Source organism: Mus caroli, unplaced genomic scaffold, assembly GCF_978045245.1.
Source record: "Mus caroli unplaced genomic scaffold, Mus_caroli_1 scaffold_6, whole genome shotgun sequence".
Lineage (NCBI taxonomy): Eukaryota > Metazoa > Chordata > Mammalia > Rodentia > Muridae > Mus > Mus caroli.
This window is the reverse complement of record NW_028227261.1, coordinates 12,841,847-12,865,279: the sequence shown is the minus strand read 5'-3', so window position 1 is coordinate 12,865,279 and position 23,433 is coordinate 12,841,847. Positions and strand designations below refer to the sequence as shown.

The following is a 23,433-nucleotide window of genomic DNA, read 5'->3' as shown; positions in this document are numbered from 1 at the left end:
TTTAGCATACTCCTGCCTTTAAGGAACATCACAGCAGATAATCATCAGACCTAGGAGGTAGGATAGAGTGCTGTGAAATGCAGTCCCATGGATCCTGTACTTATGAGCAGTTACAGGAGATAAAGCTAGTGAAATTCCATACAGATAAGAGAGGTGTCTGTAAGTCCTACCCTTAGTGGTAGAACTATTGGCATGATGGTTGCAGAGTAAAGGAGACTCACTTTTCTTTGAACATCTGCTTGGCCAAGATCCAGTGGATGGCCCCATACAAATGTTATTACAGGTAACAATAATTGGATTCACTGTGCATTAGTGTTTTATTTCTGCACAAAACATGAGATTCATATGTGTGCCTAGAACCCATGGAATCCAGAAAAGGATGCTGAGTCCCATGGAACTAGACATTACGAATCATCAGGTTCATATTGGTAACAGAACCTGAGTAGTTCACAAGTACAGCAAGTGTTCTTAACCTCTGAACTCTCTGTCTTCCCAGGGCTGTGTATTTTTTTTTTTTTAAGGGAGTGAAGTTGGGAAGATGGGAAATGTGTTGGGGAAGGGGTCGAAAATGTTGGGAGGAAGTGGGTGGTAGTGATGATGGTCAAAGAATGTTACCTTCCATGCATGGGAATCGCAAAGGACAAATTTTTAAAATACAAGCATTATTTTTAAAGAATTTGTGGGTCAGGAGATGGCACAGCAGGAAAACATACTTGCTGTCTAGACTAATGACTTGTTTCAATCCCGTGACACACAAGGTAGGAAAAGAACCTCCTCATGCAAGGTTTTCCCTGATCTCCACACTCATGTTGGGCACCAAACACCCACACACATAAAAAAGGGAATAAAGGCTCCTTCCTGGAGATTAAAAACTAAAGGAAAAAGGGGAGTGACAGCACAGGTGGCTCAGCAGTTCATGCACTTGTTGCTCTTGTAGAGGACCAGCGTTTGGCTCCCAGTGTTCCTATGGGTGTCTCAAAACTGCTTGTTAAGTCCAGCACTACTTTCAAAGTACATTACCATCTTCTGGGCTTCAAGGGCATTGATACTCATATGCATAGGCATGCCCCATCCTACCGACCATTCTCCCAACCACCACCACCCCACACACGCTTTCTGGCCTCTTTTAGCACCTGCATTATTGTCACATACACAGATTTTATATATGAATCTCATTCTGTAGCCCTTGCTTGTCTAGAAATCAGAGCTCTACCTGCAAGCTCACACATACACGTCCCACATACAAAATGAATCTTTTTTTTTTTAATGGGACTAGAGAAATGACTCAGTGGTTAAGAGCACTTGCTGCTTTGGCAGAGGAGTTAGATAGGGTACCCAGCACCCACAGGAGAGCACATAACTCCATGTACTCCAATTCCATGGAATCTGATCCCCTCTTCCAGCCTCACAAGGACAAGGGATATGCATGGCATTACAAACAAACATGCAGGCAAGACACTGACACTCCAAAATAAATCTTTAGAAAATTTGTAAAATTGTTTTAAAAGCCCCAGTACCTTTTCCTTTTATTTCCTTCAATGTGCCAATTGTCCCTCATGTCCTGAGTATCTTGGATTGCATCTTCAATACACACCCATCAGACCAGAGTTTACTGCAATCTTTAGGTTCATGTATCTGCCACAACCAGCCACACAGTTGAGATGTAACAGAGTCCCCCACCCCACCCCTCCAAAAAAGAGGGTGAGAATATGAGAGCAACTTCAGCTTATTTTATTTCAAGTGGCTGTTCACAGAACATTCTTAACTTTATAAATATAAACCAATATTCTTGTCAACATGTCAGCAATCTAAAACTGAACGTTGTATGTCTCCTTACTAGACACCTGTACCTTGCCTTTCATCTTCCAGTGTCCACCAAGGTTTTTGATATTTGCATACAGCTAGTAAGATCTCCGACAATTACACATAATGGTTTTGTTATAGATATATCTATTGCAGCACTGATCACAGCGGTCAGTACCAAAGAAGACTCTGCCTGGATTCCTAATGGTTTTCAGTAGATTCATAAGCTCATCACAATGTTGTTGCATCCTTTGCATGAGGGGAGTACCATGGTAGTCATAACTGTCCTGAGGAACAGGGTATAGCTCCAGCCTTAGATTTATCAAGCTGGCAGTGTGGTGTAGTAGGTCCTTCATGGCAAGCATAGAGATTTGGTTCCCGTAGAAGCTGAACTTGGTGAGCTTGAAGCACTTGCTCAGGGCAGGTAGGATGGCATAGAGCTGGCCATCTTCAAGGTGACAGTCCTCCAAGTCCAAGGCCACCAGGGTGGTTCCAGCTTTTACTAACAGAACTTGGAGAGGTTCAGGACTTAAACCAGTCAATCTGACATTTTCCAAATTCAGTTGTTGCAACTGACTGACACATGGGAACTCAGAAAGATGGCTCCATTCTGATACTGAGAGATTACAGTGAGTCACTGCCAGTTCATTCAAGGAGGTCTTCACGGACCTAATGAGGAAAAGAAGCAGACAGTTCTTGGAGTTGATGGCTAGTACAGGAGGATGACCAGGAATGATACAGGAGGACCATGTGGGCCAAAATTATAACTGTGTGACAGATCAGTAGCCATGATGCTACATGAGAGTCTACATACTAAAATCTGTACTAACGTCTGCCACCATCCTTAACTGCACATACTTCCCTAACTCTCAAGCAATACCCAAGTGATGGTAAGAGGAGCAGGGCACACACAGAAAGGACTAACCCAACAAAGATCTGGCACAAGCCTTGCAGCACCCACTGAACAACTACACCCTCAGAACAACCTGTCTTTGTCCGGTGTTTCATGCCTTTGCAACTCCCTAACCTCACCACTTCACATTCCCAACTACCCATCCCCTAGCCAGGCTAAAAGTCATCAAAACTGGGTAAGGTAACTGGTCATAGCAGTGCACATCGTTGATCCCAGCACTTGGAATATAGAGACAAGTGGATATCGGTGAGTTTGAGGCCAGCCTAGTCTACACAGTAAGTTTCAAGATAGCCAGAGCAACAAAGTGAGACCCTATCTTGAAAAGGAAAAAAAAAAAAAAAAGCTGAGTATTGCAACTCACAACTGTAATGTTGACACCAGGAAGCCGAGACAAAAGAAACAAGGTGGTAAGGTCGCCAAGGCCATTCTGGGCCACATAGTAAGAAGTCATTTTTAAAAGAGCCCATTCCTGCTGGGTGGTGGTGATGCACACCTTTTTATTTTTGTTTTGTTTTTTTAATTTTTATTTTTTATTAGATATTTTCTTTATTTACATTTCAAATGCTATCCCGAAAGTTCCCTATACCCTCCCCCTGCCCTGCTCCCCTACCTACCCACTCCCACTTCTTGGCCCTGGCATTCCCCTGAACTGGGGCATATAAAGTTTGCAAGACCAAGAGGCCTCTTTTCCCAATGATGGCCTATTAGGCCATCTTCTGCTACATATGCAGCTAGAGACACGACCTCTGGGGGTATTGATTAGTTCATATTGTTTTCCACCTATAGGGTTGCAGACCCCTTCAGCTCCTTGGGAACTTTCTCTAGATCCTCCATTGGGGGCCCTGTGTTCCATCCAATAGATGACTGTGAGCATCCACTTCTGTATTTGCCAGGCACTGGCATAGCCGCACACATTTGATCACAATACTCAGGAGGCAGAGGCAAGCAGAGCTCCTAGTTAGAGGCCAGAACATCTACAGAGGTCCACAGAATGACTTCCAGGACATTCAGGGCTACGTGAAGAAACCTTGTTACACACACACACACACCAAAAGAAAATAATAATAAAATAAACAGAACAAAAACTAAACTGTGTCCTCCCTTCCCCCAGCCTGGAACCTGCTTGCTCAAGGGTGGAGCTTCCTGCTCATTCGTCCTGACAAGCCTACTGCTGGAACCTGCCTTTGCTGCCTGGAGGCACACACGTGTTCGTCCTGCTACTGGACCCTGAGTTACTTGGCGGGATATTGGGTTCCGTCCCCCTTCCTTTATAACTGAGTGTCTGGAAATAGTAAAATTGAGCTTTGATCAGGATCTTGTCTTAGCTCCATTCTTTCTTCCGCCCCGTCTAGATTCCTCTCTTTTCAGCTCGAACTGCCATTCTCAGTTGAACCGTTCGTGTTGTGGACTGCGGGCAGGCCGCAACACCAAACAAACAACAACAAACCCAGCTCATTCTAAGGTGAGACTGCTTAGCAGATAAAGGTACCTCTCCCCAAAGGGGCTGACAGTCTATGATTCATCCCTGGGATCTACATGGTAGTAGGAAGAGAACTGACTCTTGCAAGTTGTCCTCTGGCCTCCGCAAGACCTATAGGCTTCCCTCCCCACTTCCCTGAAACAAATGGCTTAGAATATAGTGATGAAGGTCGCACCTGCTTTTAATCCCAGTACAGGGAGTGGGGACAAAGGTAAGTGCATCTCTGCTGAAATTGACAGCAGCCTGGTCTGTAGGACAACTAGGGCTAGAGAAACCCTATTTCAAACAACAAACAAACAAACAAAACCAATATAAAACAAAGTTAGGTGCTAGTAGGTAAGAACATTTGCCATTCTTGGAAAGAATGTGGATTCAATTCCCACTACCCACATGGTGGCTCACCTGAAACCGTACCTGGGGATCAAATCGATGATGCCTTCTTCTGATCTCCATAGGCAAGTGATATACAAACCTATACTCAGACTCACACACATACACATAAAATATCAAAACATCTGTATAGCAAATTTTTCCTATTCCTTCAAAAAGGGCAAACTTTAATTTGTGCTCAAAGACTTCAAATATGACCATCATGAATAAGCCTGCACTATTCAGATACAGGTTTTGATTGAATAATTTCATCATATAAATCTAGTTATGAGAAAATGAAAATATGTAGACCAGTCAGAATCAAGAGAGGCAAAATGATTCATACTTCAGCTTGGCTCCAAGGGAAGTGCCTGTTAAAAACTTTTGGAATTTTTCATTTATTTCTATAGGATAACATTAAAAAAAAAACACCATTACATTTAAAGAAAAATTCCAGTATTTCCTATATGAGAAATTGTAGGCAAGCTGATGTGTCCAATCACATGCCTGCTGAATAGAGCACAGCTAGGGACCTAACACAGTTAGTTGTAACAATGTCCTTTTCACTTGTCTCTTTCCCTCTTAGTTGAAACACCCTAGCTAAGGAAGACAGCAGAAGCCACTCACTAGATCTCATTGACTTCTTTTTTTTTTTTTTTTTTTTTTTTTGGTTTTTGAGACAGGGTTTCTCTGTATAGCCCCGGCTGTCCTGGAACTCACTCTGTAGACCAGGCTGGCCTCAAACTCAGAAATCCACCTGCCTCTGCCTCCTCAGTGCTGGGACTATTAAAGGCGTGCGCCACCATGCCCGGCTTCTCATTGAATTCTAAGGGCTTCTTAGCATGCACCTCTTTGAAGACCACCAACCCCAGGCTAGGGCTGCATCTTTCCATTAGTGATTATGTGAGACTTCTCTCCAGGCCAGAGCAGAGATGAAAATGACACCCTGATATGCTAATGACTTGGCACTGCCAACCTACAGTGGCAGCAAGGACCCAAAGACCCACTAATGTAAAGGAACAAGGCTTTGTCTTGCTTTGCTTTGCTCTGCAGAGCATGTCTTTACCCAAGTATCTGGTCCAGGTGTCCCTCAAGGAAGCAGACAGCATCTAGATGCAGCTTCTGGAGGCTCTCCAGCTTAAGGATCTGCAAGGTGAACCTGGTGATGATACACCTCCTCTTCTCCGGAGAGATAATGCGTTCTTCACGGATGTTGGAGAGAGCAAGTTTACGCAAGTTCCTCATTTGGCGCAAGTAAGGAGCAAAGTTAAGCAAGAAGGATGGACTGCAGGAGGAATGCAGGCCCAGTGTTTCTACATAGTCCAGGTTCACCTTTTGTGAGAGCTTCCTGTAGTTTTGTTGGGATGGTGACCAGATCTGAAGCTCATTACAGTACAGCTGTAACAACCCTTTCCTCCTATCACTCCACTGAAGGAGGTAGGAGAGCAGCCTACTCTGGCCTCTATTGTTGAGATGCAAGTCCACTACTACTTTCAAGGGCTGTGTCATTACTGTCTTAGAACAGCAAGGATCTGTTTGAGTGGTCTTGGGTAACCAGTCATCCATGGTCCCAGGCCACACATTCAAATAGTTTTGTCCCACAGACCGTATATCCAGCACTTCTAGTTTGTACTCCCTGTGGGTAAAACAGAAAAACAAGTCTCAGTAGCTAGGCAAGGGGACAATATCTAAAGTGTGTCTTTATTATAGGACTGAAGCTGGCCTTCCATTCTGTGTCTCACTCTTTTCCATGGTCTTCTTCTCTATGTCTCTGTCCCACTTCTAATACCCATGGAAAGCAGGGGCAGTCCTTCAGCTACTGCTGTATTCAACATAAGTCCTGCATACTCCACAGCCCTTTCCAATATGGCACAGCAATGGCCAAAACCTTTGTGGTTCTCCAAGCTGCTGGCATAAGAATTCTCCACCACATCCTTGTACCCTTCCACACCTGACTCCCCTTCATCTCTGCTCTAGATTCTCTGGGCTACCCCCCTCTGAGTGCACCTAAGTCTTCCTTGCCTGGGGTGAACCTCCTGGATAAGCAGCTTATCAACCTCCTCTAAGACAACTTGTAATTGAGTCTCCAAGTAGGGTGTTCTCTTCTTCAGAGCTCCAAGAGGGAGGCGAGGGAAAGGCCAGGAAGATACTATTGCTCTCAGGACCTTAAGATGGTTACCATCGTAGGCTTGCTTCAACAGTTGTGGTAAGAATAGTTCAGGTAAGTACTGCAAAGCACTGATAGCCAAAGCCTCATTCCTCAGAAGGTTCTGTGCTGCCAGCTCTTGGAGTGTGAGTAAGGGCTTGCTGTTCATCTTGATGATTCTTCAGGGATAAAGATCCTGGAGAGCATGAAAAAAAAAAAAGGAACATCTATTTCTATGTTAATGCTTAGACAAGCCTTCTCACCCATTCACAGGGCCACAGTCCCTGCTCATTCCACTCTAGGTTCCACTGAGCACAAAGTCACAGTGCTCACTGTTGGTTGCAGTAGCTATCTTCTCCCAAGCAGCACTGGCCACAGCCTACTTCATTATCACCCATTCCCAGTAGGAAGGGAGTCCTGAGGATCTTGGAAGCTGACTTAAACCCCCTGGGGTAGTTTTTCTCACTACTCAAAACCCTGTATTGCTGGAAGTAGTGGCACAGACCTGTATTGCCAGCACTTGAAAGACAAGAGGTCTAGAACTAGCGTGATGGTTCAGCAATTAAGAGTGCTTGTTGTGCTTGTAGAAGACTTGGATTTGATTCTCAGCCTTCACATATTAGGTAACAACTGTAACTCCAGTTCCAGGAAATCTGATGCACCTTCTCAGACACACACGTGGTGCACAGGGATATATGAAGGTAAACTAACTGTCTCTCAATTCCCTGACCACTAGAACTACAGAGAAACCCTGTCTCAAAAGAAAGATAGGAGAATCAAGGGATCAAGCCCAGCTTCAACTACTTTGCAAAATGGACATCAGCCTGGGCTACATGAAACTTCAATAAGATATCCTAACTTTGCCCTAACTTGATGTCTCTCCAAACAGTGTATACAAATTAAATATTTTTTCGAATTTATCTGATATGGAGGCTCTAATGTTTCTTGCAGAAACAAAAGGCTTCTTCATTTGTGCTAAGTAGTATCAAAATATTTAAATCCACACCCAGTTTCAGGCATACTGAGCATGAAGACTTTTGGTGCCTTGCGCAGATATCTAGTGGTTAGTTGGCAATAATGTAGAAGCAGATGCCAACAGAGCAGTATTCTCAAACCCAGAACACAGAACTATAAGACACAAGTACCAAGAGGTTTATTTGTTTTAATTAAGGTGGGCTTGTTTTGTCTTGTTTTTGTTTCTTTGTGTAATCCTGGCTGTCCTGGAACTCACTCTGAAGGCTGGACTCAAAGTCAAAGATCCACCTGTCTCTTTCTCTCGAGTGCTGGGATTAAATGCATTTGTCCCCACACCCATCTAAATTAAGGTGTTTTAAACACTTATTTTTATGTGTATGGGCATTTTACCTGTGTGCATATCTATAGATAATGTTATATATGTTTCCCAGTCTTATGTATGTTTGTATGTATGTATGCATGTACTTTATTAGGCTGAGTCTTATTACTATGTAGTCAGAATGAAAACTCACTCTGTAGACATGTAGATAGACCAGGCTAGCCTTGAACTCAGATATGCTTGCCTAACCAGTGCAAAGATTAAAGGTTTGGAGCAACATGCCTGGTTTCCAGCCAGAAAGCCCCCATTCTCACCCCCCACACACACACACACAGGATTTCTCTTTGTAGTACAGGCTGGCCTTGAACTCAACAGAGAGACCCCCATCTCAGTAATAACAACAACAATCCAATTCAGTAAAATATGAAGTTTAAAATTTAGGATCATATAATATGTGCAGTACTGCATTCTCAGCTCCAAATAGAGAGAACTTTAATAATGTTTGTCTCATGGCCTGGAGAGATAGCTCAGCAGTTAAGAGCACTGACTGTTCTTCCAGATGTCCTGAGTTCAATTCCCAGTAACCACATTGTGGCTCACAACCATCTGTAATGGGTTCTGATACCCTCTTCTGGTGTGTCTGAGGAGAGCAACAGTACACTCACATATATAAAATAAATAATTATTTTTAAAAATTGTTTGCCTCAGATTTTTTGTAAATTTTTATTTTATTTTATTTTTTAGACAGTCTCTCTTAATGTAGTTCTGGCCTGGAATTCTTTATGTAGACCAGGCTGGCCTCAGACTCAGAGATGCTCCCACCTCTGCCACCTAAGGGCTGGTATCAAGGGTTCAATATCACATTGGAAGTTTTCTGTAGGTTTTAATGAAAAGTGTACATTTTCACGTCTGCTGCTTACATGTATCATCATGAGGCCGAGGCAGGAGGATGTTCCTGAGTTTGAGACTAACCCAGGCTCCATAGTGATTCCCATGTGGGGCTACAGAGTGAGACACCCCCACCCCACCCCAATCTCAGAAAACAGAGTTCCAGGTTATAAGTCTCTCAGTGACCTGGTTTCTGTCCTCGTTGAACTTTCAACTCTATATCTATAGCTCCCCAACCCTAAACAGCTTTGTTCTACAAACTTGCAAAGTCATTACCCCCTTCCTTTCTAGTGTTTCTTTCTTCAAAATAAGTATAATTAATTAGGAGATGTCATTTCATCACCAGGTATCTACCAAACAAGAACCAAACGCTGCCCAACTTTGTCACACTAGTCCTAAGACTAGGATGAAGCATGTTTGCTGCTACAGAGGACCCGAAGTTGATGCCCAACACTTTCATAGATAGCTCAGTCATTTGTAACCCCAGTTCCAATAGATGCAGGGCCCTCTTCTGGCATCTGTGAGCAGTGCATGAATATTATGAAATAAATAAGCAAAGTAGGCTGAGAATGTGGCTCAGTGATGGAGCAATTTTGTAATGTGAACAAGGCAAAAGTCAACCCAGTTCTATGAACAATCCCTGGGTAGATGTGAACTAATAAGTTGTCACCCCAACTAGACCACCAATAGTAATATGGGAGCTTCCCACCCAAGTTCAACTTGACCAGCCAATGATATTATCAGATTTTTAGACAGGTTCATGGGTAAGGTTACATACAGGAGCCTAAGTGACCCTCAAATAGTCACCACACACAGTCCCACCCAACACTCCAACATGACATTCCCATAGCTGCAAAGATGGAATCCTTCCTTCAGCTAACCTTCCCCTCCAATATGCTCAGCCTCCTGAGACCTGGAGCAGTTAGGACAGAACTGCATACAGCTGGCATGGGGACAACACCTCAGGTGAGGGTCTAATGTCCCTCCCATAACGGAAGGTCAATACACATGATCAAGTAACCACATCTACTCTGATGAAGAGGTCAATGGCTCTTGGGAGGGAGCATTCCACACATATCCCAGGAGAGCACTCCACAGCATATTCCCACTTTTTTTTTTCTTTCAAATAGGGGCTCCCTGTGTACTTTATGCTGGTCTCTAACCCATATTCTTCCTGCCTTGGTTTTCCAAGTTTACAAATCTGTGCCACCAAAGTCTTGCTTTAAATGTTATGTAAAATAGCCAGGTATGGGGGTGCATGTCTTTAATCTCAGCATTCCAGAGGCAATAGCATGATAAACTCATTGATGCTAGCCTGGTCTTCCTATTGAGTTCTAGGACAACCAGGACTATGCAGAGACAAACAAGCTCTTAACAAACAAGCAAAAAATGTAATGTAAAATAAGCGAAAAGCAGAAATTAAAATGATTAGGCAAAGCTGAGCATGTTTGTAAATGCTCTAACCACAGCAGTGCTTGAAAGGCAGAGGCAGGCTGATACCTTTGAATTTAAGGCCAGGCCAGGGTTACATAATGAGACCATGTCTCAAAAAAACAGGGGTTGGGGAATGGGGGAATAACTCAGTGCCTAAGTAAGCTGGCTGCTCTGAGAGCTGGAATTGAATTCTCAGCAGGCACTTGATGGCTCACAGCTCCACTTCTAAGACTCTTCTGGCTTCAGAGGCTACGGGCATTCATGTGATACAGAGTGCAGGAAATCACCCATTGTGAGTTTCAGGCCAGCCTGAGAAATATAACAAGTTTGCCACAAAAATCAGGAAAACATTCGGTTCACCTAAGAGTCTGAATCAAGATTATAACATATCAAGTACATACACACTTCGCTACCAGAAATTGGCTGTAGACGGTGCTGAGATCCTCCAGCACCACTTCCAGCCTAGTTATAGTGCTCAGGCTAGCCTAGAATTCCTGGGCTCAAGAAGTGACCTGACCCTTCAACCTCAGTGGAGCAGGACTCTGGGTGGCACCACCAAGAGCCTCATCTGGGGAGAAGGGAGCAGAAGGGTCTCAATGGAGGTCAGTGACTTACCAGATGGGACAGAGAGCTTTCTATCTAAGCCAGCCCGCAAGTGACTCCAAGTTCCTAGACAGTGTCTTCACTGGCACTGCTGAGGCTTTAACTACTTTACTACTCAGGCCTCCCCTCACAGCTGCAACTCCCGAATGCAACCTGCTACTAGCTGGTTAGACATTGGAATCTCCACCCAGCGATCCTGTTTTCCTTGTATAAAGTAATTAAAAGGGAAACAGTGGTATTCAATTTTAAAAATCAAGTGATTTCAAAACTTGTGGAAATTCATGCCACAAACACTGAGACTTCCCAGCTAATGAGCACCACCTTAGGCCCTAGGGAACAGACATAGCAAAGGATTTAGTCTGTTTATCTAGACTGAAAACAAAATGAAACCAAACCAAACCAAACCAATACCAGACAACACCAGACTTGAAGGCACTGGCCTGTAGTCCCAACACTTGGGATGTAAAAGCTAGAGGAGTAGAAGTTTGAGGACAGTCTGAGCTACATAGTGAGAAGGCAGCCTGGGTTACATGAGACCCTGTCTCTAACACAAGAGCCAAGAAAATGGCTCAGCAGGTAAAGACACTTTATGTCAAGCCTGATTAACCGTAGTTGGACTCACGTGGTAAAAGAAAAAAACCACCACCAAAACCAAACAAATAAACAAAATTCCCTTAAATAGAAATAGACGCTGAGAAAAGCCTGAGTGGTTAAGAGCACTTGCTGCTCTTCCTAGAGGATCCAGGTTCAGTTCCCACCACTCACATGGCTGCTTACAACCTTCCATAACTCTGGTTCCAAGGGAACTGACTCTTCTGCATACACACACACACACACACAGTGCACACACACAAACATGCACACAGGCAAAACACACACACACACAATCTAAATAACAACAACAATACCCTAAACCTTTTACTACTACTTTTGACATCAAAAGGTTAAAAATATTCCACAGAAACAGGTCTATGAATAGAGTCATGTCTTTATATCTTCCCTCCACTGAAACCCACCTTGTAGCCAGTGTCACCTGTATGGCATTTTGATTTGTTTCAGACAGGACTTTGTTATATGCAGACTTGCATTTGCTGTTGGATATCAGCAGCTGCTACTGGGTGGAGAATGTCTGTTGGTGGGTCTGTAAAGTGCTTGCTTGTCTTCCAGCCTCACCATTCAGCTTTGCTAACATTTTGGCTTGCACCTTGAACAGAACAACTGTTGCTATTTTTCTTTTATCCCAAAAGGTAGTACTATAGTTTCTAAGCCTGAAAGTGCACATAGAATAGTTATCTTTAACATCTGATTTAGCTATTGCAGTTTCTAACTTTCTTTCATTGTTTTTTAATTGTCCAGTGTGGTGTAGTGGCATAGGCATCCCAATTCCAGCAACCCAGAGGCAGGTTGCTCTGTAAGTTCAAAGCCAGCCTTGTTTATCTAGAAAGTTCCAAGCCTGCCTACAGGACTGTCTCAAAACACAACCATCTAAACTATACATTCCATGTGCTGTGTGTGATGTCTGATTGTCAGGTAGGAATGGTAAGCTTGTCACTGCATGAGAATAGACATCAAAGCGCATCTTGAACCTTCCGCTGTTACATGGGTTCCTGAGATTTCACTCTAGTTGTCAGGTGTAGGCCTTTAATCCCAGCATTCCAGAGGCAGGGCAATTGGACCTCTGTGAGTTCCAGGCCAGCCAAATCTACAAGAGCCTGTTCTAGGACAGCCAGGGCTACAGAAAGAGACTCCTTGAAAAACAGAGCAAAACAAAACAAAACCACAAACAAAAGAAATCCGTTTCTATACTTAATCATATCAACAAAAACAAATGAAATGTTATCTCACCTGTTCCAAGAGCAGAAATTGACAAGATTCCCCTACCCATTCATGATATTCTTTTCATGACCCCACTCACCCACCCATACAAAGGCATCATATCCTGTAGTCCAGTCCACCTTCAAACTTGCTAGCTGACCAAGATGATCTTGAATTCCTGATCTATCTATGCCCCCACGTCCACTTTCACCTTCTCAATCCTAATGCTGCAGCCTTTTTAGACAGTTCCACATATAATGGAGACCTTCAAATATAAAACTATTTTGTTGTTACTTTATAACTGTAGTTTTGCTACTGTTATGAACTGTAATGTAAATAACTGATGTGCAGTATATCTGACATGGTATCACAAAGGAGTCGCCCTCCACAGGTTAAGAAACAGTGCCCTAAATGCTGGGATTAGGTGCTAAGAGCTGCTGTTTAGTCTTGAGGATAAAACCAGGTGTCAGGCATGCTGGGCACATACTCTGACCAGGCAATGAGTGTCATTGTCTCAGGTAGCCCAGACTGTCCTAGGACTCTCTGAGTAACTGGGGTGAATATAAACTTCTTATCCTCTTGCCTATGCCTCAGAACTGTTAGGACTGTAGATGTGTGCCACTACAGCTAGCTTTTAACATTATTTCCATCATATGTAATAAGGCTAATTAGCTTAATGTCACTCTTATAATTCTCTTGAAAAGTTCTGAGACTCTCGGCTCAAGGTCAAAAGGATTAGATGAAAAAGTTAATCTTGGGAAAGTTGGTCAAAAATGTCAAAAGGTTTAAATCACTTAATAAAAACAAGTAGACCCAGAACAATGATGAAACAAAAACCTTTCCATTTAAGAGAGGGATAATTAGAAGAGTTTAAAAGCTAAGACAGGAAGTTACATATTAAATAAAATAAAAGACTATCTCTGTTTGTTCCTATACCCAGCACGAGGCAGTCTGGAAGGGGCAGGAGGAGTGCTTAAAGCTCAAGGAAGCACTCTCAGTAGACAATGTTCATCCTTTCAGAGACCTTCATATTCTGGTCTCCAAATAAAAGGGGTTATTTTGCTTTTATGTATGTGCATGTGCAAGCATGTGTGTATGTGTGTACGTGCATGTGTGTATGTGTGTGTGTGTGTGTGCACAAGTCTGCAGGGTACTACCTATAGAGGCCATAAGAAGACGTTGGATTATCTGGAACTACTGTTACCAGAATCATCACCTAATGTGAGTGGCAAGATCCAAACTCTGGCTCTTCAGAGACCAGCAAGCTCTCTTAACCACTGATCCGGCCATCTCTCCGGCCCTGGTCCCTTCCCATCTTAAACCTTCTTTTTAACAGTAGTTCTGGGGCTTCCAGAAGACTATTGAACTTTAAAATGATCTATGGTGTAATTTACCCCCAAATCTAAACATGTCTGTGATAATAGACCATCACATAGCTATCTAGAGTGTCCTGCCTGACATGTGAGTTGAGCTTTATTGTCTTTTTTTTTTTTTTTAGTTTAATGTATTTTAATAGCAAACTTACAGGAACAGCACAGAAGACTGACAACATTAAAAACATGTACTTGTATGTAGGACAACTCAGTTAGAAAAGTATAGTGAATGGATGGAATCTACTGTGTGATAAAAATGCTACAAACACCATTTAGTTCCCGTCAATAAGAAATTTACTTATTTTTTAAAAATCCAAATGCTGGCATTGTCCAGAAAATTTTAACAGGTTTATTTATAATTGTTATAAAGTTGAACTGTTGAAATGTGTTCACTGAAACATTTTACTTGCATTAATGCTTTCCATCTTGCATTTATATTAAAAATTCACGCACAAATGAACGTGGAGAAACGCCAATACCTGATTCTGTCCCCTATGTTTCCACTCGCAATCATATACTTAGGTACCTTTGACCCCATGGAAAAAATATCTAACATTCAGAACTACTGATAACAGGAAGAAGAGGAAAAAAATTTGTTTTGAGAATGAAATGTTTCCCCTCATAGTGGACTCTTAAGCACATTCTCCGTGTATGCGGCGTGCTAGCCGGATATCTTTTGGCATAATTGTTACACGTTTGGCATGGATAGCACACAGATTGGTATCTTCAAAAAGGCCAACCAGATAGGCCTCACTTGCCTCCTGCAAAGCACCAATAGCTGCACTCTGGAAGCGCAGATCTGTTTTGAAGTCCTGAGCAATTTCTCGCACCAGAGGTTGAAAGGGGAGCTTGCTGATCAGAAGTTCAGTGGACTTCTGATAGCATCTGATTTCACGGAGTGCCTGTAACGATGAGGTTTCTTCATCCCTCCAGTAGAGGGCGCACTCTTGCGAGCGGCTTTTGTAGCCAGTTGTTTCCTGGGTGCTTTACCACCGGTGGATTTGCGGGCAGTCTGCTTTGTACGAGCCATGGTATGGACACCGCCTTTTTTTTTTTTTTTTAATATTTTTTTATTACGTATTTTCCTCAATTACATTTCCAATGCTATCCCAAAAGTCCCCCATACCCCCCCCCACTTCCCTACCCACCCATTCCCATTTTTTTTGGCCCTGGCATTCCCCTGTTGCATGTCCAATGGGCCTCTCTTTCCAGTGATGACCGACTAGGCCATCTTTTGATACATATGCAGCTAGAGTCAAGAGCTCCGGGGTACTGGTTAGTTCATAATGTTGTTCCACCTATAGGGTTGCAGATCCCTTTAGCTCCTTGGGTACTTTCTCTAGCTCCTCCATTGGGAGCCCTGTGATCCATCCAATAGCTGACTGTGAGCATCCACTTCTGTGTTTGCTAGGCCCCGGCATAGTCTCACAAGAGACAGCTATATCTGGGTCCTTTCAGCAAAATCTTGCTAGTTTATGCAATGGTGTCAGCATTTGGAAGCTGATTATGGGATAGATCCCTGGATATGGCAGTCTCTAGATGGTCCATCCTTTCGTCACAGCTCCAAACTTTGTCTCTGTAACTCCTTCCATGGGTGTTTTGTTCCCAATTCTAAGGGGCACAGTGTCCACACTTTGGTCTTCATTCTTCTTGAGTTTCATGCGTTTAGCAAATTGTATCTTATATCTTGGGTATCCCCCTTCTCCTTCGGCTGGAGCTCCGCAAGGGAGAGGCTGCGCTGGCGTTGGAGAGCGGCGGCCCTTTATTAATGTCTTGAGAACAAAAGATGAAATCCCATCAGTCTTGGGAATGCCAGGGGAGTGGGACCTCTGCTAGGTTTAACAGTGGGCCCGAATGGTCAGGCTGTTTACTTTAGTTGGTGTGTGGCCAATGTCATTATCCCATGGGGTTTTCTTGGGCCCAGCAGGTTCTGGTAGCAATCCTGACTCTCTGTGACCTGTTTATGCTCAAAAAAAGAAACCTTCAACTCAGAGACCCATGTCTCTTGTATATGTTGGTGATGATATAAGGATGGCCACAAACCCACAGAGATCTGCCAGCCTCTGCCTCCTCAGTGCTGGGATCAAAGATGTGTACCACCACACGCTGCTGATGTTAGATTTTAGTTAGAAAACCCACAGCCACCACTGAAAGATTTATACCACAGAAGAGGTTCGTAAAAACACTAAATGAATAAACAAAAATGTTCAGCTGTGGGGGCTCACAGCTTTAACCCCAATACTCCAGAGGCTAAAGCAGGTACCTCTATGAGTAACTTGTTTCATTGTAGGCTTGTATCACAATGTCTTTTTTAAGGATCCTTTCCAATGTTTGATTTTGGTTTTTGAGGTGGGATCTGATACAGCCCAGCCTGGACTCTGACTTACTATAAACCAGGTTTGAACTCTTTTATTCATTTATTTTGGTTTTTTGTTTGTTTGTTTGTTTGTTTGGTTGGTTGGTTTAGTTTGGCTTTTTCTTTCTTTTTTTCTGTTTTTTTTTTTTTTTTTTTGAGAGACAGGTTTTCTCTTTGTAGCCTTGGCTGTCCTGGAACTCAGGATGTAGACCAGGCTGTGCTCAAATATACAGTGGTCCTCCTGCATGTGCCTCATGAGTGCTGGGATTAAAGGGTGTGACACCACAATTGGTCCTCTTTGTTGGTTTTTAATTACATTTGTTTATTCTATGTGCCTGTGTGTATGTGTGTGTGTGTGTGTCTACACCAGAGCTCCTGTGTATGAAGAATAGAGTCAATAGTATGCTGAATTTGTTATTGTCGTATTTCCAATAGCCTTAGCCTTAAAGACCTCCAAGAGCAGAATTAAATGGCCTGAAATTGTAACCAGCAGGATCAGATATCAGAGGCCATTCTCCTCTTCTGTAGCTCCCTCCCAGTGTTAACCATCCTGTCAAGGATACGTGCGTTTTCTAAACCCAGCTTCCTGAATCGTTCTCCAAATGTGTGTGAGAGCTGTGTCTAATTTTAAATTCCTCTCATTCATCTTTTGAAAAAAATTACATTCATTTGTTCATTCATTTATTTATACCTATCTATTTATTTATTGGGGTGGGGCTCTGGGAGGACACTGTGCCTGCCTTACTGTGCACATGGAACTTGCAGGGAGGGGCAGGTTCCTCCTTTCAGCATGTGGGTTCTAGGATTGGACTCAGGTTTGACAGCAGTACTGAGCCATCTCTTACCTTCACCTGCCTTCCTCATCTTCAAGCACATCCTGCCACCCTGAGCCACCACAACCAGCTCATTTATCTTAAGACACATGGGGATCATACTTCTTGTTGTTCAAGTAACTTCTTGTTACTGAGTGACTGTAATTAATAGTGGGCTGTATCCTGTTCGGTTTAACAGAAATAAAAATGTAAGTTTAAATAGTGTAAAACAAAACCAAGTCTTAGGCCTGATGTGACGGTGCAGGCCTTTAATCCCAGTACCTAAGTGAGAAGTAGGATCAAGTAGATCTTTGTGAGTTCTAGACCAGCCTGATCTACAAAGTGATACCATACATCCACGTCCAAAACAAAACAAAATCTAAGTCTCATGGAGTCTTGTTTTAACATCTTGGGGAAGTGTCTACTGAATGATGTCGCCTGCATCTAGGGGAAGGCTTTCTGGTATATAGCGCACATTTTATACCAGCTGGGCATGGCAGAAATGGTATGGCTTGAGAAAAGTAGCTTGGACACAGCTGTATGATGGTGAACAGACTCTGTATTTCAAAGCCCTGGATTGGATCCTTGGTCCCAAAGAAATAAAGAAATCTTTGCTCTAGGTTGTAGGTCACAGACAGTGGCATGTTTGCTGGTAGGTCATAAAGCTGGTTAAAATCCGGCCCTGTGAGTGCATGTCATGTGTGTACTTTTGTGATTGGGTTACCTCACTCAGGATGATACCCTCCAGATCCATCCGTTTGCCTAAGAATTTCATGAATTCATTGTTTTTAATTGCTGAGTAGTACTCTATTGTGTAAATGTACCACATTTTCTGTATCCATTCCTCTGTTGAGGGACATCTGGGTTCTCAGTGGGAGGAGAGGCCCTTGGCCTTGAGAAGATCATATGCCCCAGTACAGGGGAATGCCAGGGCCAGGAAGTGGGAGTGGGTGGGTTTGGGAGCAGGGCGGGGAGAGGGTATAGGGGGCTTTGGGGATAGCATTTGAAATGTAATTGAAGAAAATATCTAATAAAAAAAAATCTGGCCCCGTTTAGTGTACCAAAATGTCAAAGCTAGTCATCATAGAGCCAACAAGGGCAGAGGAGACAGGGAGCTATCCAAGTCCTAGGTCTTCAGGAGAAATCCATTTAGGTATTTGTTTGCTTCACCCCCAGCTGGCCTGAACTATGAGGATTAGGATAGCATGAAATTCATTAAGATCTATGCATCTGTCTCTCAAGAGGTGGGATTGAAGGCCTGAGCCACAACACCTGACCAGTGTTTGCGTTGGTACAGGAGCAGATCTAGAGGCCATGAAGACCAGTTGGAACACTTTTGCCCAACATAAGACAGTCAACTTGGTTTTTATTACATATTTAATTTGTATGTGTAGACAAGGAGACAACTTGTGGGAGCTGACTCTCTCCTTCCACCATATTGGTTCTAGAAGTCCAGCTCAGGTCCTACTATGGGGCATCAAGCACCTTTATCAAAAGCCATCTTGCTGTCTAAGGCAACTCAGCTTAGGTAAACTAGGTTTCAGAATACTGTTTATCTATCCAATTTTTCTGATAATTTTGAATAAGATTAGGGCAAAGATAGGACTATTGTTTTCCAAACTCTCTTTTCAGATATGCATCTTCTCCAGGTCTGGCATCTCAGCCCTAGGGAGGCAGAGGCAGGCAGATTTCTGTTTTCTTTTTCCCCTACCAAACTGGGCCCAGAGAGATCATCAGGTCACTAGGCTTGGGAATACCTTCATTCCTTTATCTGCTGAGCCATCCTACCAGTTCCTTAAATGCTTTCTGGTTACTCTTGTGGCACCAGGCTTTTTACTGAGGAAGGTCCAAGTCATTGTAAAAAGAGGGTAGCTGCCACCTGAGTAGATTGGATTGCTAGCCCTTTGCCTGAGTTATTCCTTCGAATGAGCTCTGCCTTCAGGACTTCAAGGGACCAGCAGGTGCTCAACATACCTGAAATGTTAAATATCTCTGGATTTAGGAGTCTGACAAGCTAGAAACTAATATTCTCTCTCTCTCTCTCTCTCTCTCTCTCTCTCTCTCTCTCTCTATTCTCTCTCTCTCTCTCTCTCTCTCTCTCCTTTTCTGGGGGTGGGGGGATGTGGGCATGGGACAAGGTCTCTATAAAGAGCACTGGCTGTTCTGGAATTGGTTTCATAGACCAGGCTGATCTGCAACTCACAGAGATCCTTCTGCCCCTTCTTCCCTAGGGCTGGGCCACCACACCTGAGTGTCAATGCTCAGATTATAGGCATGGGCCAGCAAAACCCCTATTTGTTTTGTTTCTTTCTTTCTTTCTTTCTTTCTTTCTTTCTTTTTCTTTTTTTTTTTTTTTTTTTTTTTTTTTTGAGGATCTCACTTTGCTTTTCTTTATCTTTGTTTTAGTTTGGAGTGTTTGTTGTCAAGTCTTGCTATGTAGACCAGCTGTCCTCGAACTCATGAAGACTGTGCTGGGATTAAGGGCTTGCGCCATCATCACCTGGCTCTTCCCTGATTTTTAAAATTGTGAGTCTGGTCTCAACTTCTCCGTGTTGTAGAGGATGCTCCTCCTGCTTCCACCTCCTGTATATTGAGACTACAGGCATGCACACAACCATTTTCTCAACTGATCTACATCCTTAGTCCTCCTTTATCCCCCTCTTCCCCTCTTCTCTCCCTTCCCCTCTCCTCTCTCTCCTCCCTCTCCCTAATACCCCCTTCTTCTTATCCTCTCTCCGTTCTTTTGTAGTGTTTTGGACACAGAGTGTGTAGTAGTCAAGGTTCTCTAGGGTCACAGAATTTATGGGTAGTCTTTATATAGTAAGGGAATTTGTTGATGACTTACAGTCTGAGTCCAACTCCTAACAATGATCATCATCAGCTGTTAATAGAAGTCCAAGGATCTAGCAGTTGTTCACTACAACAAGGCAAGTAGGCAAAGAAGAGAGAGCGAGAGTAAATCTTCCTTCTTCCAATGTCCTTATGTAGGTCTCCAGCAGAAGGTATGGCTCAGATTAAAGGTGTGTACCATCACACCTTTAATCCCAGATTACCTGGAACTCAGAGATCTCATTGTCTTTTTTATTTTTTATTTTTTTGTTTTTTTCGAGACAGGGTTTCTGTGTAGCTCCAGCTGTCCTGAAACTCACTCTGTAGACCAGGCTGGCCTTGGATTCAGAAATCCGCCTGCCTCTGCCTCCCGAGTGCTGGGACTAGAGGAGTGCACCACCACTGCTCAGTGAGATCTCCCTGTCTTAATCTCTTGGGATTCATAACCTTAAGATCTCCATGCCAAGATCCAGGTCAGAAACTTGTATCTCTCAGCCCCCAGATTAGGATCACAGGTGAGCCTTCCAATTCTGGATTGTAGTTCATTCCAGGTATAGTCAAGTTGACAACCAGGAATAGCCACTACAGACTGGTTTTTTCCCTAATTATTATTATTTATATTTTATATGCGACTGTTTTGCATGTGTATGTATGTGTACCATATACATGCTTAGTGGCTGTAAAAGTCTGAAGAGAACATCACACACCCTGTAACTGGAGTTATGGTTGCCTGTGAACTACATTGTGAGTACTAGGAATCACACTTGGGTCCTTTGAAAGGGTGGTAACCTGTTTTTGTTATCCACTGAGGCCATCTCTTCATCCCAAGTCAGTTTAGCAGCTAAGGCTATGTGGAAAGTTATACTTCCCTGTGCCTGCCTCTTGAATGTACATGTACATGTACTCTGTGTGTGTGTGTGTGTGTGTGTGTGTGTGTGTGTGTGTGTGAATGTGTGTTTGTTACCAAGTCAAGGTGAAATGTCCATCTTGATTGCAGAGGATTCCACTGTCCATTAAAGCAGCAGGTGCCTGCTATTAGGTGCCAGCTGTGAGACAACATAGTGACAAACTCCCTGCCCTGTTAAGAGGCAATCTCCACCTAACCCAACTGGTTGGATTGCCACAGAGTTGGGGGTAAGGAGGTGATCAAATCACATGCTCCTTTCAGTAGCTGCACGGGTGAAGAATTTGCAGTCAGCTGGTATGAAAGACTGTTTTCAATTTATGAAAAGATTGGGGCAGGTGAGATGATTCAGCGGTTAAGAGCACCGACTGCTCTTCTGAAGGTCCTGAGTTCATATCCCGGCAGCCACATGGTGGTTCACAACCATCTGTAATGAGATCTGATGCCCTCTTCTGGAGTGTCTGAAGACAGCTACAGTGTGCTTACATATAATAAATAAATTAATTTTAAAAAACTATGAAAAGATGAGAACGAACCTTAGTCAGAAAGACAATTTAAAAATGTTACACAGGTTAGGGCTTGTTGGCGCAAACCTTTAATTCCTAGCTCTTGGGAAGCCAAGGCAGGCAGATGTTGTGAGGTTGAGGCCCACCTGGCCTAAAGAGTAAGTTCCAGGACAGCTGGCACTGCATTGTGAGACTCTTTGCAAGAAAAACAACGGACAAAAAACCTCCATGTGGGCTGGCAAGATGGCTCAGCGAGTAAGAGCACTGACTTCTCTTCCGAAGTGCCTGAGTTCAAATCCCAACAACCACATGAAGGCTTACAACCATTTGTTCAGCTACAGTGTACCCATATACATAAAATAAATAAATAAATCTTAAAAAAAAACTCCATGAAAATGATAAAAAATAAGAGGTAAGTAAAAAGCCCACAGTTGCCTGGGATTGTGGGAGAGGAGGGTGAGCTCTCTGAAGTACTGAAGGTTTTTCTTTTAAGTATTCAACTTATTTGTGTGTGTGTGTGTGTACTTGTGTATGTGTGTGATGTCAGATATGCTCTCCTGCCCTCCCATGGGTTCTGAGGATCAAACACTGTTCACCAGGCTTGCACACAGCAAGTACCTTTACCCACTGTGCCACGTCAGTGGCCAGTGGTCCCACCTAAGAGTTTGTTTAGTTGTGGCTGTCTCATGCAGTCCAGGCTTGACTGCACTAAGAACTCACTTGCAGTGACCCTCCTCTCTGCCTCTAAATACTTTCCTTTGTTTGAGAGTCTCACTGCAGCCCAGGCTGACCTAGAACTCTAGCCTCTGGTTTCAGTTTCTAGAGCCTTTTGGGATTACAGCTCTGAGCACCACACCCAGATTACTTTTTAAGATTGGAACAATGCTTGTGCGTTGGTATTTCAGATCTATTTTTGTTTTTTTTTTTTTAAATGTCCCACTTGTTTTCAAAAAGAAAACAAAGTTTACCATATTTTCATATGCATTGAATTAATTAAGAGAACTAAACTTCCTTTATAATGGTAGGTGGGCACGCACACCCATTGTTTCAAATCAGTAAACTTATAATTTTAAAAGGAAACACTGGGGAGGCAGGGGAATCCCTTTAACCTAGTATTCAGGAGGCAGAGGCAAGTGCATCCTGGTCTACATAGCAACTTCTAGGCCAGCGAGAGCTACAAAATGAGATCCTGATTCAAACCAAAAATTTTAAGTGAATTATTTTTTTAGTATTTATTTATTATTATACATAAGTACACTGTAGCTGTCTTCAGCTGCACCAGAAGAGGGCATCAGATCTCATGTGAGCCACCATGTGGTTGCTGGGATTTGAACTCAGGACCTTTGGTAGAACAGTCAGAGTGCTCTTACCCTCTGAGCCATCTCGCCAGCCCTTAAGAGAATTTTTTAATGTAAAACATAGCACAACTATTCACAACCAATAGCATTTTCTTAATAATGGAGAGAGGGGGTGGGGTTGGGGAGAAGCTATAGTTCTGGCTTTCCTGGAACTCATCTATAGACCAGCCTGGCCTGGAACTCAAACAGATCAGCCTGGCTCTGCTTTCTGAGTGCTGAGATTAAAGGCATAGGCATCCATGTGCTACTCAATGATAGATTTTTTTAAAAAAAAAATACCATTTAATTCTTCTAATGTTAACTTGTGTTGTTTGGTTTGCCCTACCAATAGATGGCACTTAATTCCCACAGCTTGTAAAGTTTTCTTTTCTTTTTTTTTTTAAATATTTATTTATTTATTTATTATATGCAAGTACACTGTAGCTGCCTTCCGACGCACCAGAAGAGGGCATCAGATCTCATTACGGGTGGTTATGAGCCACCATGTGGTTGCTGGGATTTGAACTTCGGACCTTCGGAAGAGCAGTCGGGTGCTCTTACCCACTGAGCC

At 43.1% G+C, this 23,433-nt stretch overlaps 1 protein-coding gene and 1 pseudogene across 1 annotated transcript; both read right to left on the bottom strand.

Annotated features, from left to right (window-relative positions):
* Positions 1 to 1,901: 1,901 nt before the first annotated feature.
* LOC110293449 (PRAME family member 20-like) lies at positions 1,902 to 6,880 on the bottom strand. The gene is made up of 3 exons (XM_085838358.1): positions 6,588 to 6,880; positions 5,632 to 6,201; positions 1,902 to 2,472 (listed from the first exon to the last, which is right to left on the bottom strand). Exons 1-3 carry the CDS (start codon positions 6,878 to 6,880, stop codon positions 1,902 to 1,904), a joined length of 1,434 nt encoding a protein of 477 aa, XP_085694484.1.
* Positions 6,881 to 14,541: 7,661 nt separating this feature from the next.
* Positions 14,542 to 15,154, bottom strand: LOC147004144 (histone H3.3A-like; annotated as a pseudogene).
* Positions 15,155 to 23,433: the final 8,279 nt, after the last annotated feature.

What these genes read in the sequence shown, in the direction of transcription:
- LOC110293449 (XM_085838358.1), bottom strand. Translation starts at nt 6,880, where the DNA reads ATGAACAGCAAGCCCTTACTCACACTCCAAGAGCTGGCAGCACAGAAC. An exon ending in ATCCAGGAGGTTCACCCCAG is followed by an intron (nt 6,202 to 6,587) that starts GCAAGGAAGACT and finishes TTTTACCCACAG; the next exon opens with GGAGTACAAACTAGAAGTGC. An exon ending in CACCTGGACCAGATACTTGG is followed by an intron (nt 2,473 to 5,631) that starts GTAAAGACATGC and finishes TTTCCTCATTAG; the next exon opens with GTCCGTGAAGACCTCCTTGA.